Source organism: Zootoca vivipara, chromosome 4, assembly GCF_963506605.1.
Source record: "Zootoca vivipara chromosome 4, rZooViv1.1, whole genome shotgun sequence".
In the NCBI taxonomy this organism is placed as follows: Eukaryota; Metazoa; Chordata; class Lepidosauria; order Squamata; family Lacertidae; genus Zootoca; species Zootoca vivipara.
This window is the reverse complement of record NC_083279.1, coordinates 28,953,527-28,970,545: the sequence shown is the minus strand read 5'-3', so window position 1 is coordinate 28,970,545 and position 17,019 is coordinate 28,953,527. Positions and strand designations below refer to the sequence as shown.

The following is a 17,019-nucleotide window of genomic DNA, read 5'->3' as shown; positions in this document are numbered from 1 at the left end:
TGTTTCACACATCATAGTGTATATAGATCCATACAGGCAAAGATACATAATCCTGAAATGCATGTAATACAATTTAGAGCTAGGTCAATAGCCCACTAACCTCTGTTAAGTTATGTACTTAGCAGAGGTTAAATGTTAAAACTTCATATAATGCTTCTTGCGGCCCATAATTCATTGGTCATCATTAACTGCTGTCTCTTCATGGAAATATTGGTTTTGTGATTGGAGAAAAATATTAGATAGCATAAAGAATTAAGGTTAGAAACCTAAGCACACTTGTTACTGAGCAAGCTCCAGTGAGCACTGTAAGACTTATTTATGAATAAACACAGAGAATTGCAACGCTGTAATCCTAAAAACCATCGCATGGGCGTCATTACTATGAACATAGTGGGACTAACAAATCCCAGGGTGTATATAAACATGTTTTTCTCTTGGCTGTAAATAGAAGCTTGATCCACATGTTTAGCTATAAATTGGATGAAAACAATTTTGGCACAGAAAGCATTTGAAAGCAACTAGCTAGTAACATAAAATACCGTTCTTCAGCTCTCTTTCGGTCTTGTATAAACAAGCATGCGAATCACGCTTCTATCAAAGCCAGGGAAAGGATCCTAGCTCAGAAAAGAGGGTTGGGCGAGAAACCATTCAAGATAACTGAGAAGACTGCTGGAACACCGTCATTTTAGAAAACCTCAACCCTGTGTTTTTAGCAGAATTGTTATTATTTATTCATCTGTGCTAAATCATCATGTATTATTATTAAATTATATTACACTATTGTTATTCATCTGTTATCATTTCGAACAGGTGACTGAAGAGGCTGACAGGAGTGAAAACCATGAAAGTAAGGTCATAAATAATCAAGTACTTCTTTCTTGTTTTGAAAGATGGCAATTGATCATGTGAATAAATTCACTGGAAGTCCCTGCAAGGAGGTAACAGATCAGCAGACCAGTGCTCCTCAGAGTGCATCCTCTTTGCGACAGGGAGCTGAAAGAGCACCCCCACACAAAAGGGGAATGAGTTGATCTTGCTAAATTAAATTTCCTGGTGTGTGTATGCAGCTGTATTCATTGTGCCCTGGGTTTCTGAGAGACAATATGCAACTGAACCACGTCAGGTGCTGGAGAAGAGTTGACCAATTACATTGAGTCTGTAAACTGAATGAAAATTTCCTTTTGCAAACACCAAGGTTTCACAGAGCGAGGGGGGCTCAGAGCAGGGCAGTCTCGAGCAGGTCGGGCGCCCTGGTGCTGAGGGGCGGAGATCGCTCCGGCGCCCTCGCAGGGCGCAGCATGGCTTCCGCATGGCTTCGCCGTGCACTGCCCTACCTACCGGCCCGGCACCCCACGCCACCGGGACTCTACCTAGAGCCGGCCCTGGCTCAGAGGCTGATACAATCACTGCTGGAATTCTTCAGCCAAATCCCAACAGAATGTGCTGCATGATATACAGTCTATCACATGTATTCTATTTTCTTTACTATATATGAAGCCGGAAAAACGTCACATACCTAACTAAAATCTGTCGTTGATTTTGCTCCATATTGATCTAGAGCAGAACCCAACATACGGTTAGCAGAGTAAAAACATAAAGACGTTGCAGGGTTCAAAATATAAACCCGAGACAATCAACTTCATCCAGCAGAGCTTTTTTTTACTACTGAAGGTAAACGAGCTTTACGGTCACAAATTCATACATCTTCAGGATCAGCACAGACCATAAGGAATCCAGCTGCAGTAGACTTGAACTTACAATAAGACTAAAACCTTAGCACTTAAGCATACTAAATGCGTGACACTACACCAGAAGGAAAGAGACAGAATGTGAAACCCAGGCTCCTTCTGGCCTACCGGTATTATTATAGTCAGCATGACCTTGAGTGAAACAGAAACCAGCTTAGCTTTTCTGAAGGAATAACCCAAACATCAGGAACCTTCTGCTCGTTTCTAGGCAGAGTAGAAACTTGCTTGTTAAGTAGAAGCTTCCAGCTTGTATCGCACAGAGAAGCTTCCAGAACCTTCTTGAATCACTTAGAATAGACAACATCTCTACACTTTAAACCAATACTTTTTGTACCAAAAAATGCAAACTATGTCAAAATTATGGGCAGGTTTTGGTTTGAACACAGGGCCTCCCTGGTTATAGAATAGTAGAAAACTAACATTAAGCAGGTTGCGGAGATTCTCCCCTTGGAATGATGTGAGAGGGAACTATGCCACATATCTGAGAATCAGCCCAAATAAGCCATTGCTTCACGCTGTCGCTGTAACCAACTATATCTTTTGCGGTACAGGAGGCAGAAAGCCAGTTCTGAGTATGGGGAAGGAAGCTAAATCCTTTGCACAGTTTTGCAGCTCCCTGGACAAATTCCTCTCTCTCAGTCTAGCTTACTTAAACTTTCTTGATAAATAAGAATGCTATATAACATGCCCAAAAGCCTTGGGTCAGGACAGGAAAGAAATCTAATCTAATCTATTCTATTCCAAGCAGCCATTCATCACTTGGAGTTCTGTGTTAAATAGGTCCTTGTGGTCTTCATCTCATAACTGGTTCAAGGAGTTAGTTACAGTGGTACCTCAGTTTATGAACTTAATCCGTTCCGGAAGTCCGTTCTTAAACCAAAGCCATTCTTAAACCGAGGCGCGCTTTCCCTAATGAAGCCTCCCACTGCCGGTGCCCTTCCACCATTCGGATTCCATTCTTAGATGGAGGTAAAGTTCTCAAATCAAGACACTATTTCTGGTTTTGTGGAGTTTGTAAACCAAATTGTTCTTAAACCGGACTGTTCTTAAACTGAGGTACCACTGTATTTTGGGGAAGGGGGAGTGTACTGTTTTGTCATGCAATTATCCCATTTCATATTTCAGATAAGAGTTTCTTGCTTGAAAAGTACCCCGTATTGAAATCTTACACATCAGAGAGAACGTATTGCTGCAGGGCTGGACTTAAACAAACTACCCCTCATAGTGAGGAGAAGCAGTATTGTTGCACTAGAGCCCTGTATCACATCGTGTTTGATTTAGCCCTTGGTGGTGTTAGCTGTGACTGGGAATACAGGTGAGGAATAGCCAACATGGTGCTCCCTAGATGGGGACTACAACTCCCATCATCCCTGACCATTGGCTATGCTGATGGGGGTTGTAGCGCAAAACATCCAGAATGTAGTGCATTGGCTACTCCTCACATAGCTGGTTTTAGATTAGCTGATCTGACATCCACTAGTTGTGTACCTATTAAAATGAGAGGTGGACACTGAAATTCTCCTGCTCTATAGTAAAGCAAGTTGGAGCTGTTATTCAGACAGTGAAGAATGCAACAGTTGAGGTTAGAGGGTTTTTAAGGAAGATTATTGAGAATCCAATTGCTTATCTACCTAAACCTTACTGGTTTGTTGAATACGCCATAAACTGGCTACATCTTGAACTTGCTCCTTTGTGCAGAGTTCTGTAGAAAGTGATTTCTGATCCACTGCAGCTCATCCTTAGTTTTCTGTTTGTCCTTCTTCAACATGTGGGAGAAAACTAATTTCCCAAAGGAAACGACATTGTTCTAGCCTCATAAAGCAGTGAAGTTTTTATTCACAATACCAGACTCCATTTCCTCCCTTCACTGTCAAAGGTCCTTGAATGCCTTGTTTCAGGCTAGGTTTAAAGCAGCACAGAAAGCAATAATGGGTTTAAATTAATCTATTAATCAAGCAATTCATTAATTGCTGATTGAAAGTTTAGATTTTAATTGGATTTTAATCAGACTTGACACCTGTGAAAAGGGTGCTGACTGTTGATGGCATTAAAGGAAACAATTCACACATCTTTCGATCAGGCAACATATTTAAGATTATTTTCGATACAATAAATGCTGTGTTTGTGTTAATTAGGTGAGGGAAATTATCTTGATTAAATATGCTCCCATATAATATGCACTAAATCAGTAATGTTTATCATAAAGAATTTAATTAAAAATGTAAGTGCCCTGAAGACTTCATAATCTAAACACCATTGCCTATGTTATTATCCTAGACATTTCCCCTCTAAACTATGTGTTCAGCATGTTTCCTAAGATAGACTATTCAACGTACCACTTTAAGACATGTAATAAAGATTGATGCTTTTCAGTAAGGTCCTAGCCATGCCTACTCAGAAGTAAACCCCCCTGAGGTCAGTGGGGCTTGCTGCATGATAGCTAGAGGGTTGCAGCCTCAGCAACATGTCTGTCTCATTCACATTAAAAGGGGGAGGGGGGGTCTGGTTTTTACATCTAAAGATGACCACTGGAGAGGAGAGCTGAAATGTACTACTTCCGCCTCCCTTTTCCCAACATGTACACAGCCACCCCCCCAGGCACTTTTCCTGCGGGCCCCTTTTGATTGCCACCACACCACTTTATATGTGACTACATGGGCGTAACCAAGCGGGGCATGTTAGATCCACAAATATTATTGAAAAGCATTGAAAGTACTCAATTATCTGACATTCTGCCCTGACTCCCCCGGCAGAAGTCTGCCCCCTGCAATGTCCTATTCATGGGGTACTTTTACCCGTGACTTTGATTTCCCAAGGAAAGCTCAACAACTTTGGCCCCTTTTGATTGCCACCACACCACTTTATATGTGACTACATGGGCGTAACCAAGCGGGGCATGTTAGATCCACAAATATTATTGAAAAGCATTGAAAGTACTCAATTATCTGACATTCTGCCCTGACTCCCCCGGCAGAAGTCTGCCCCCTGCAATGTCCTATTCATGGGGTATTTTTACCCGTGACTTTGATTTCCCAAGGAAAGCTCAACAACTTTGGCTGCCACCCCCCCCCCCAAAAAAAATTGGCTACATCCCATGGGTGAATAGAGAAGGCATGGGGTCAGGTCATAATACTCTGAGTTTGACCAAGAGAGCAGATACAAAAATGCAGAAAATCACGTGGAAACTCATTTGTCTCTTCAGATTACAACCCAGAATCGTTCATGCTCATCCTCAACATGCTACCTTCAATGTAGATTGATTCTAGATTCTGCTGTTCGCAAGGGTGGGTGTGGTTACTTGAGACGCATTTGAAAATTCCCCCCTTTATTAAGTTATCCCATACCCTCCAACATTTCTCTGATGAAATTAGGGACACCCTAAGGATAAGTGGGACATTCCAAGATCAAATTAGAAACTGGGATGGCTTTTTGTAAATCCATAAACTGTCCTTATAAAATAGGGACACTTGGAGGGTCTGTTATCCACACCTTTTCCTCCTTGCACATGCCACAGGTGAATAAAGAAGGGTGATTGTGGTCTTGGTATGTACACAGCCACAATGTCATTGGCCAGGTGTCCACACACATGCACATTACCAAGACTGCCTGCATCTCTTTTCATTTTTTCAAATGGTCACTCTATTGGGCTAATGCACAATCAACCTGCAATGCTTTTTTTTATTTTCAGAATGAAAATGGTTGCTCAAAAACCAGTTTCACGGGCAAAAAATATGCAATGCAACTAGACTGTGTGTGGATTACATAAATAAAACAAGTCTCCATTAATTCTAGAATAAAATGTTGTGTATACACAACCTCAGTTTCTTGTGTGCGCTAAGAATTCTGGTTACTCACATGCTTCTTATTTTGGTTCATTTCCCTTTTAAGAACAAGAAATAAAAGCATACCTTCCTTCCTTTCTTTCACTGGGGTCTGGAGGAGATATGGCAGCTGTGGCTTTTCGTCAAAGGTCAGCACAGTGCACAGCTAACGAAGTGTCAATAAAATACATTCTGACAGCAGTAGTCTCTGTCTGCCAATGCTAAATTAAGAGCTGTCCAACAAATTGGAAACCTTCACAAAACCAAATCAGGAATGTCCTCAATTGCACCATGGTTTTATTTCTGAAAAGAAATTTAGAGATCCTTAGGCACCAGGCTCTGCCTTACTATCAATTAAGACGGAAGCATTTATTTGACTGTTTCATAAAACAAGGGAATATATGACTACGAAATAATTAAAGAAATTTGGTGCATTGTGAATCATGAGTCTGTCATTTAGTAATCAGCTTGTATGGAATCTCTTACAGCAAGACATTTATATTTACATAGATTTCCTAGTGTCTGTTTGCTGTGAACACAAGACTAAGGACTTGACCTAATGCATTTGTAAGCAAGCAAGCAATTGCATTCTTTTTCTCACACACTACACTACATGATAGTCAGGAAATATATAAGATTTCCTTCTTTCTTTCAAGCTTTTGCTGTTAATTCTGGGTAACTGATTGTTCTAAAGCATTCAACTATTTAATATGAAAGGTTTGCATTCTGTATCCTTCAAGATTAAATCAGAATTAGCTTTTAAACTTGAATCACCTTTTATTAGCTCTAATATATATAGAAAGTCAACTAATACAAAATTATGGAGCTATAGATGTTCTGTGCTTCTCAGTGCTGAAAATTACCTGCAGTTCTCTCTAGGCTACATGCAATGGTCAGCTAGTGGAGCAGCAAAAGAAGAAAGGTTTAGATCAAAATGTTTTCTTAGGAAAACCTTGCCTACAGAAATATTTGTGTTATTGCTCTGTGCTTCCATACTTGACTCACATGCACTGAACATTATATTTGGTAATGAAAATGTAGAGATAGTTGAAGAAATTACGCATTTTGATTATTTGAGTTGATTATTTAATTTCTATACAGCTTAATATATTAAAAATAGATCTGAGCAATGTACAAAAAAACCTGAAGCAATAACACATACGGTAGCTTAAACAAAAGATTACAAAAATGCACAATTGTGTATAAAAATGTTACATTAATACAATTTTACTAATATATATTAGTAAATTCATATATAAGTCAATTCATTTTCCTTCTGTCACACCCTCACACTCAGCCTCCGGGTTTCTCACCAAGGAAGGTCCATACTCTCAGCTCACTCACAAAAGTCTCACAAGAAGAGTTCCTGGAAACCGTGGACATCACCCTAGTCTAGACTTGTTTTTTATGGGCAGGCCCAAAGTGGCTGGTACTTCCTCAGGCTGCCCATAACGATGTCCTATTCAGTTGCTCTCTTCACACCCAGTTCCCAGTACAGCAGGCTTGATGAGTTTCCCAGGGGGTCCAGCTCCTTCTTCGCCCTCTGCCCTCTCCTTCTCCTCCATGGGAAAGCCCATTGACTTCTTTGGCTAGCACCACTGCAATGGATGCTCCTAAACTACATGCAAATACATGGAGCTGGACTTGTATGCCAAGTGTGTCTTGGATCCTAGCAGATTTGACTTCACAATGAACTGTGCTATTCTTCAGGTTGTTTCTGGCTGAGAAAATATATATATATATTTCTAGGTTCGCTGTGCTAGGAAGTGTTAGGTAGGGTGCACTTGTTTCCATGCAACAAAATGTACAATTGCCATGTGCTTTTAATTCTAAATCACCATTGTCCTATGTGTTCACACACTTCCATATTGGGGGTGTTTATGTCAGACCACACAAGATTACCCAAATGGTTATTTATTTGCAAAACTTCAAACTTGTATCAAAACCAGAAGTTACTGTGCTAACCCTCAACAAATAAAAATTGGGAGAATTCCCTGTCACTTTTTATCTCTAATATAATACAGCTTTCTATATAAAGGGCATTCTCATATTAAATTCTAAAGGGGTTTTTTAATGAAAAAATCAGTGTCAGCAGGTGGAAAATATGCAGCAGCTATTGCTTAGGTAATAAGCTAAGAATGAACAACATATGTGGCTGTTTTTGTTTTTATCACTCTGTTAAAATGATTAACTGTAGCTGCAGTCCTAAACGCACTTACCTGGGAGTGAACTCCATTAACTCAATAGGACTTAATTCTGAGTAGACATGGTTAGGATTGAACTGTGACTTACCAATTCAATTATGTACTTTAAATAGATTTTTTTAAAAATAGTTTGAAATGTCTATATATTTGAGCTATAAATTGAAATTTGACTAATTTATTTGTGGCTTGGGGAAAATTATATATTTTTTAGTTTATACTGCATGTTTAAAAAGGCTTGTCTACGGAATACATTCTGTCATTGTGACTAAGCACTTGGGGAAGTTGAACAGCAAAAAAACTCGTAAAAAATAAAGTTTGAAATTCATTGCAAAAACTTCAGTAGGGAGTCTGCATTGCTCAACAACAAATATTTGTGTGTTACAGAAACAAAGTGGGAAAGCTGTAAGATGCAAAGTCTCGTGGAAATATCTATGATGGAAGTAAATAATTAATAGCCTCAAGGAAGCATGTTAGACATTGCTTTGCCTGCTTTATAGTCATTAACAGCATTAAAACAACATCTTTCATTTCACTGGCAAATATGATGTCCATTACTAATATGAAAGATTTTTTCACTTGTATTTGATTGAAAAAAGTGCTTTTAATATTTTAATATTACCATCAGCCAGAAAAAGCAGCTTCCTGTAGCCAGGACAGCTGAGCAACAGGGGCTGGTAAAAGCTTCCAAAGCCTTTTTTTTTGCAATCTATGGCAGCTTCAGCCTGTCCTTCAGTGACGTTCTCTTCCAAAGGCAATAATTAAATTGATTCATCTTTAACAGCCTGATCCTATGCATATTTACTCAGAAATAAGAACCTGTATATTCAACAGGGTTTTCAACCCCAAAACTGTACGTAACTCTAATAAAAGTGAGCAATTCTTGTTATATTTCCAACTCACTTGAACTGTGTGTTCATTTTAACCTTCTATCACTGGCAGTGGTGGGTGGTACCCATTGGGATTGGGGGCACAAAAGGCAGGGAAGGCAATAATAGGTGCAGCTGGATCTAATGCTAGGTAGAAACACAACCAATGACAGGAAGGGCCAACTAATTTTGTCCTGTCCTCATCCCTACTGACTTATTCAAAGGCAACACTGAGACCAAGAGTGAGAAAGATGACAGGCATTGCCCTTCTTGGGACTGGTTGTCAGAAGGCTGGCTGAGATTGGTTGGGCAACTGATCACTTGTGTTGCATCTGCCATTAAAGCTCTCTTACAGCAAATTTGCACATTGAGCAAGGTATATTCTACATTTGGACTAATGATATTCCCACCTATGCACAACCTATGCACACAAATACTCACTAGTTATTAGCACTCCCAACTTCGTTACACTTGATTTTAGCCAAGGTTAATTTTGCACATGTGGGAAGAGTTTGACATATAGATCACAAACATTATGTTTCAAACATGCATATATGGTGGTACAGTCACTTTCTTGAGAGTCAGATTCAGATCAGTGCTCAGCCATGAAGCTCCCCTGGTGTGCAAGTTTACTCTAAGCAGGGAACTTTTTTGAATAGAAGGAACATTTTAAGAATGATTTACACTCCAGAATTAAATGACATCATTGTGCATAACATCTAAAGCAGCTTTAAGGGAGTGCTGAGAAGATCTAAACATGAGGTTCCAATGCTGCAATTTAAGTGCTTGAACATCAAAACAAAAATGTGAAAAACAAGACCCTGAGAGATATATATATATATATTTAGCATGGTGCAGTCATTATTCCAAACCACACAATATGGTCCTTGTCTCTGAAAGCATTTTTTATTGATACAAGGCCATGTTTGCATATAACACCAAACCATAATTTAGTACTACACACACAAGAAAAAAGAAGACTGCATGAAGTGCTGGTCAGACTTGCATGCTTCCTCAACCCTCTCCTTTGGAGGAGTACTTTGCCATAGTTTGTTTCATTTCCCATGATTCCTGGTTCGTCCTTAGGAACAAACCAGAGACAGTCTAGTCAATTTCAAAGCAAGAAAAATTCAAACCACAGGTTGTGAAGCTGCCTTGTTTGACTCAACATTGTTTGTTTTAAACCACAGCCCCTAGTTTGTTTGGAAGAATAAGACAGGAATCATGGGGAATGAAATTAACCTTGCTGGGCTCCTCCTTTCAGTTCCATGTAAGTGAGTACACCCCTATACCCCTCTGCTTGTGCACACAGCACTAAACTACGGTTTAGCATTACATAGGAATGCAGCCTATTAATAAAGTAGCCTGGTTCACACCCCACAGTAATCAAAGCCATGGCCTACTAGAACTGCACAAATGTGTGGGCTTCTGGAGAGGAACCTGCTCACAGTCACATTGTTCTTTGTTTTTTACTGCCACACCATCCTGAGCTGAACCAATTTTTGGCTTAGCCTATCTTCCAAAACAGGACTTATAATTAAGATCTCTCCTCACTAATGATGAGCTTTAGCCAAGGATAAACCTTGGCTAGCTGTAATGTGCAACCCAGACAGTTGGCCCCGCTGTGATATCCTTCTGTCATGCTAACATAGGTTTGCTTAAGCTGCAGGTGGCAAACGCTGGTTGGATGTGCATTCCAGAGGGGGGAAGCCTCATGCAGATAACATCCTAACTGTTATTACAAGCAGGAGAGATTACAGCAAAGAGTGAAGCAATTTAAGAAAATTTTAATGTTTGCTTTCATACGCTCCGAAGTTTTACTTACTGCAGAAGATTATCTCAAGAGGTTTCTAACATCCATTAGATAGAAGTCATACTCAGAAAGAAATACATGCTGCCCAATTCTTTCCCATATTTTCTCAAAACACAGCTTCCACCAAGTTCAGTGGAGCTTGCTCACTAGAATGCGTAAGGATTGTTCTAATACTAAGTTGAACATTACAATTTCCAATGTGTGGGGAAACCAGTCACCCTGCCCTAAAACCGCCTCTGGTTCATTCCAGGTGTTTGGTGCTCATGCAGGAGGCTCCTCACGTAGGAGTTGGCAGGATGGAGAGATGCTGCTGCAATGCCACATTCCTGATAGTAGTAGGTTGGGGGCTCCGCAGGAGCATGGGCGGGAGCACCAGATTGGCTGCACTAGTGCACCCATACAGACCCAACCATTCTGCCGCCCTGCTGTGCCTCTGTACTGTTCCAATAAGTGGCAGCAGCGCTGCTGTCAGGAGGACAATGGTGTGCAAGGATCCTTTCCTCATGCAGGCAAGTTTCCACATGACAATGTAGGCCTCAAAAATGCCAGCCTGTATCTTTCCCCATTTAATCTTTAAATTCACCCTTTCAGCAGAAAATCCACTAAGTTTTTTAAAAAACAAAAACATTTTCAATATCCAAAGAAGCTATTTACAGTATTAACCCCACATCTGAAAGGACCAGCAGCCTTATTCAAGAGGGAATCTTCAGACAGCAAGGCTTCTATTACATTTCTGTCTAGAACCTCAAACTAATTTTGTCTGGAATTTCAACCTGATTCGCAACAACTCTCTAAAGCGCTTGCACAACTGTAGTTAAGATGCAACCAAATAGTAAAAGCACTTTTCCAACTAAGATATTAGTTGTGTGTCAATGGAGAATGTGGTGAATTGACTGTAAATAAACTGTACGTTATACACTTTTTAAAAAAATGCATACAGGAAATGCATAGAGTACATTTTATTGCCGTAACAATTACTTAGCATTAACTACATCATTACCCAACAGTGAACTACGAGTATAGATTTCCCTCAAAGGAAAGGCATCCAAAATCATTGTAATACAGCTGGGAATACAACATTCATCTTACGCATTGTGCAGAACTGGAAAACACTGCCATTTCAGCATCAATTCATTTTTACGTAATATTCTGCAACTGGCAACCTATCAGGGAAATACGATAACATGTCATCTATGGTAGTTATCTAGCTATGGGATCAGCAACATCTTGAACATCAAGCAATACGGTGCATGTTATGGACACATTCAATAATATTGATGTCTGCTGCATAAAAAGATATCCATGCAGTTGATCCCTGTGTGGCGTGTACTAACACCGAAAATTCTCCAGTTGCTATTAGTTTCCCTTATCACATTTTAACTACCTACTGTTAATGAGGCCAGAAATAATTCTAATGACTGAGGAGGCCATCCTACAGTCACCTACCTGGAACTCAATCGGGGTTTGAACTCAATGGGGTTTACTTCTGAGTAGACATGGATACAGTATATGGACCTCAATAAAGATGTGTGTGCAAGTAGATGTACTGTATATAGAATCGCACCGTATTCCATAAATGCGTGACTAAAAAGCACTATAAAAGGTTGCTATTTGGACAGCTTCCCTTTTTAAGTGAAGCCGTCGTCTAATGCTCTAAGCTCCCCTGTCATTAGCTTAAGTACCCAATCATCATAAATATATTCCGAAGCACAATAAGGCTGCACAGAAAATTAAGACATTGAGAGTGTTGTCCTTTGCCACAAAATGACTTTTGCCTGTGTATTTCCCCATCTTATATTTGGGGAAGGACAGCAACTGTACTTAAAAAAACAACAAAAGTCTGTCAAAGCCATTGAGCCTAAAATTAGATCCAGGTCGTTTATTTTGGTGAGGGAGCACATCCTGGGAGGCAGGAATCCTGTAAATTTCAATAACGAGAGACTGCTCACCATAAAGGAATGGGAGGGAAGGACAGTATTGCATGTACGCACTTCCTGCAATCACAAACAAGCCTGTGCTTCTCGATGCAGATTGCCCTGTGGCAAAACTGCAAAGCTATCAATATCTGTGCTTTCAAGCTGGGGGGGTGGGGGACTTGTGACTTATGGGCGCATGTCGTCTCAGCCTAATTTCATGTGGCGTATAGGCATGGGGTGGTACAGAGGGAGAAGGAGAATAATGAGACATGGATAGCAGAGAGAAAAGGGCTCTACTTGTGCACTCCATGATGAACTGCACACCCCAAACTTACTTTTCCTGTAAAGTCAACAGCCTTTTATAGGAAAAAGGTTATACGCTCCTACTATATCGAGATTCCACTGGGCGACATCTGGTTTTCAACAGTGTAATATATCACCAGCTAAACATCGCAATAGACAGACGTATCGCGATGACTGAAATAAGAATGGAGCTACGTAGAGGCAGTGGCTGGCTTCATGGTTTTTCCTGCACCGTGATTTTTGCAGACACACACACATCATGATTCACAATATATTGCCCGGTCAAAAATTATCAAACTGATATCACGATATGGACTTCAAACCAGTTTTGGACGATATAATGCCCAGCCCTACTGGTCAATATCCACTGACAGTACTATTACTATCACGTCACTATTCTGGCGTATGCAGTCTTGAAACCATTGATCAAGATACCTGTTTTGTGATAAAATGCTGCTTATATAATATCAGCAATTAAGCCAAGCCCAACTGTGCGGTGCTGATATTGCCAAGGTTGCAGATTTGATCCCCAAATGGGACAGCTGCCTATGGATTCGACTGAGAGATGATCCTTGAGGTCCCTTCCAACTCTATGATTCTAATAAAAAGGTAAATCACACCTGCCTCTCTCTCTCTCTCTATATATATATATATAATATATATACAGTATAATACAGTATATGCAGACAATTTTAGAATTGAGTGCAGAATATAAATTATCTTTAGGCCTTGCCACAACAAACCAAGTAGCTCACACCATACACCTCTGCATTGCCTCTATGTTGACTGTTTTTGTGGTAAAAGCTAAGATAAAGTGCTCAGTTCAAAATAGAGTGATTCAGTGACGTGACCTATAACCTGATGAGTGATCATGAAACTAATAGATTTTCTGTGATATATGAAAGAGTACAATAGGTACAAGGCATGAAAAATCAGTGACATTAGTTGAAATACAAAGGGACTCTAATTTTGAATACACTTGCAGACCAATCATGTGCAATAGCCTATTAAGTGTCACCATTGGGTTGCTGTCTAGGCAGATACGTGATACATAAGGCAACCAGCATCATTTTAAATCCATAAGAACCATCAAACAATTTGAATTACTGACAGATAATACCCGACTACTTAGCAAATTATGTTTAGATACTTTCTGAGTTCAACTAGCCTCCTGACTAGTTTTGTTATGTTACTTTCAATATTAAATACAGTCTGCAAAGAACACAATTTCCACTGTAAAGGAAATTAACAGTACAGTCCTGTAAGTCCCAATGAGTTCAATGGGACTTATTCCCAGGTAAGTGGATATAGAATTGCAGCCTCAATTTTTCTTCTCCCCAGGCCTTTCTGAGCACAGAAAGCAACACAACCTGAATATTATAATCCCTTCCTCTTCTTGTTGAATAAAAAAAAAAAAACCTCTAAAATTTACCGTCTATAAGGATCTGAGAGTTTTAAAACAGAAAACAATCTAGGAGTAATCATTATAGCTTAGGAGTAAGTCAAGAATGGGTATCTCTCAATGAAAAACACACATAATGTTAGCCACAGTATTTCCATCAGGAAAGCTATAATGACTAACTTTTGCAGGCTAGTAATATATTGTGTGTTACATTTGCTCTTTAAAATTCCAAGGAGTTCAATGGGGTTTTATTCTGAAATAAATACTTTAGTTCTATAAAACTGGTGCAGGATTACAGCCATTGTCTGGGTTTAAAAGATCCTACATTAAACAAGCATGCATGACACAATCACAATATGATTTTTTTAAGGGAAAATTCACTATCAGGCTTATTTGCCCATATTGCCCAAAATTATTTGCCCATATAATTTTGATATATGTTCTATATGTCCCCAAATACTGCATACATTCTATATCAACAGAAAGTAGATCACATGTACCATTAAGGAAATGAATTATATTTATTTTGTTATTACATTTCTATCCCATCTTTCCTCCAGGGAGTTCAAGGTGGCATGTGGTTTTCCCACTCTCCATATTATCCTTACAACAACCTTGTGAATTAAGTTTAGGCTAAAAGTTGGTTGACTGGCCCAAGGTCACCCTATAAGCTTCATAGCCAAGTGGGGATTTGAACCCTGGCCTCCAAGGTCCTAGTCTGGCCACACAACAACTCTTAAACATACCAGTACAACAAGAGATAAGACTACAAAGGTCTCCCTTCTTCCAGGAAGTCAGTCTCATCATCATCCAAAAAAAACACAACACCAGCCACCATCATACAAATTCCTACACTCCACAACGCGTAATAGTAGCACCAGAACAGCATCCTTTGAAAGGAAGGACAAGCAGGGAAGGAATAGAACTCTCCTGTAGCAAGCAATGGGTGACTTAAGATACACATGACCAAAAATTTAAACTAACACACATTGTGGCTGTGAGCACACTCCCTTTTACTCCACATCCAGTGCATTCCCCACCACTGGTTTGAGGAGTGGCATCCATGACATTAGCTGCAATCCAAATATGTTTTGATGCATCTTCCCGAAAACCAGCTTTGATCTGAACTGAGAAAAAAGAACCACCTAGCTGTAATGTGCACACAAGCCTGTGTGCCTTAACAAAACCCAGAACATAAATACAGTATAACCATTTCCATTCATTTCAACTCGTGCATGTACTTAACTGTCTTTTGAAGCACATGTAAAAAAAGGTTAAACTGTAAAGGCCGTATACAACAGGAAAACCAGCACAGTCTGAAGTGGCACTTGATAGTGGCACAAAGTAGTAACACACACACCATCTTCACGGCTGACATGAGTACTCTCGTACTAATAATACAAATGCAGATTGAAAATTTTGGGAGCAATAATCCATATGCTAGATGGCACCAGCTGCCAACTACTGGACCCATTCCGGACTTTGGACCGCAAGCACTTTGGAAGGTGGCGAAGAGGAAGAAGCGCTTTCCACCTGGAGTCATTAACGATATTTCTAGAAATGCTTTCTGGCCGCTGCCAAATGCTTCTTGGAAATGCAGTAATTTCTACAGGAACAGGCACAAGGGACAGTCCAGGGTGAATGGGCAGGTAGGGCTGAAGAAAGAAAGAAAATGGGGGCAATGAGACTGAGAGGCAGCAGTTGGGATGGTGGAAGGCAGAGCCAAACTGAGGTGCGGAAGAAGGTGGAAGCTGGAAAGCATAGGGGTGCAGTAAGCAAAACAATCATGTTGAAGGAGGCGAGGGAAGGAGGAGGGAGGAGGCAAGCAGAGCTGTGGTTTAGAGGATGCAGGGCAGGGGAGAGCAGAACTGAAATGCAAAATGTAAAAATGAAAGGAGAGGATAGAGATAGGAGCTGCAGGGTGTAGAGACAAGCGAGGACATGAGGCACAGACCCAAGTGAGTTCTGAAGGATGGAACGGGCGCGCGGGGGGGGGGGGAGAGAGAAGCGGAAATTATTGGAGAGGATAAGAATGGGATACTCTGAATCCTTTTATTATGATGATTAGTATTTGCCTCCAGGTGTGGCACTTCGTCATGAAAGGAGAGTCCCTGCCTCCTGCTCTCCCCTAAAACTCTGGGGCAGAAGTGAGATGGAGGACCTGCCCTCACCCAGCTACCCTTCAACAACACTGATTTTCACACATATACAGACGCGCGCGCACCCAAGTTCAAAACGGCATCCTCACCAGAGGGAGTCCAGGTCCCATTCCTGCAGGAGAGCCAGGTCGAAGCTGTCCATGGTGAGGTCGGAGGAAGGATATGTCATCGCTGCTCAGCTGCAACCGCGCAGCGCCCAAGGTGCATCTTAGCAGCGCCGCGGGTGGGCGAGGGGCGAGGAGAAGGAGAGACCGGGGGGGGGGCCTTCCGTGCGCCCCTCCCTCTTCCCTGAGAGAAGAGGAGGGAGGAGGAGGAGACGCAGCGGCTGCGAACCGTCTCCCCGCCTCGCTCTCAGGGAAGTGCCAACGCTGGCCCGCGCAAGCGGCTGCTCGCTCCTCAGGAGCGCCTTTCCCCTCAGCCGCCTCTCTCTGGCCGCTTCCTTCCTTCCCCTGCGCGCGCTCTTCTCGCCCTCTCGCTCTCCAGCGCGCGGGGATGTGTGCAGCGTGTGACTCGCTCAAGCTGCGCCCTCGTTGGGAACGCTGCAGCAGCAGAAGAAGCAGCAGCCCTCAGCGGCTAGCTCCTCGCTGGAGGAGCCATGTGGTTATAAAAAAAAACAACGCACAGACAAAACAAAAAACACAAGAGAAGCCCGGTTTCTGCTTCGGATTGTCAGCCTCTCTCTCCTCTCTGTCCCCGCTTTGTTTCCTTTCCGCGCTTCAACCCTCGCGGTTTTCTTTTCTCGCTCGCTTTTTCTTTAACTGCAACGGAAATCCGCTGCGCGTCGGTG

At 41.2% G+C, this 17,019-nt stretch overlaps 1 protein-coding gene across 4 annotated transcripts in view; it reads right to left on the bottom strand.

Annotated features, from left to right (window-relative positions):
* AFF3 (ALF transcription elongation factor 3) overlaps nt 1-16,797 on the bottom strand; it is a 226,647-nt gene extending 209,850 nt beyond the window's left edge. For all 4 annotated transcript variants that reach the window (XM_035114249.2, XM_035114250.2, XM_035114252.2 and 1 more), the window contains exon 1: nt 16,322-16,797. In XM_035114249.2, coding sequence (XP_034970140.2) covers nt 16,322-16,401 — 80 coding nt within the window. In that variant the 5' untranslated portion in view covers nt 16,402-16,797. The remainder of the gene's footprint in view (nt 1-16,321) is intronic.
* Nucleotides 16,798-17,019: the final 222 nt, after the last annotated feature.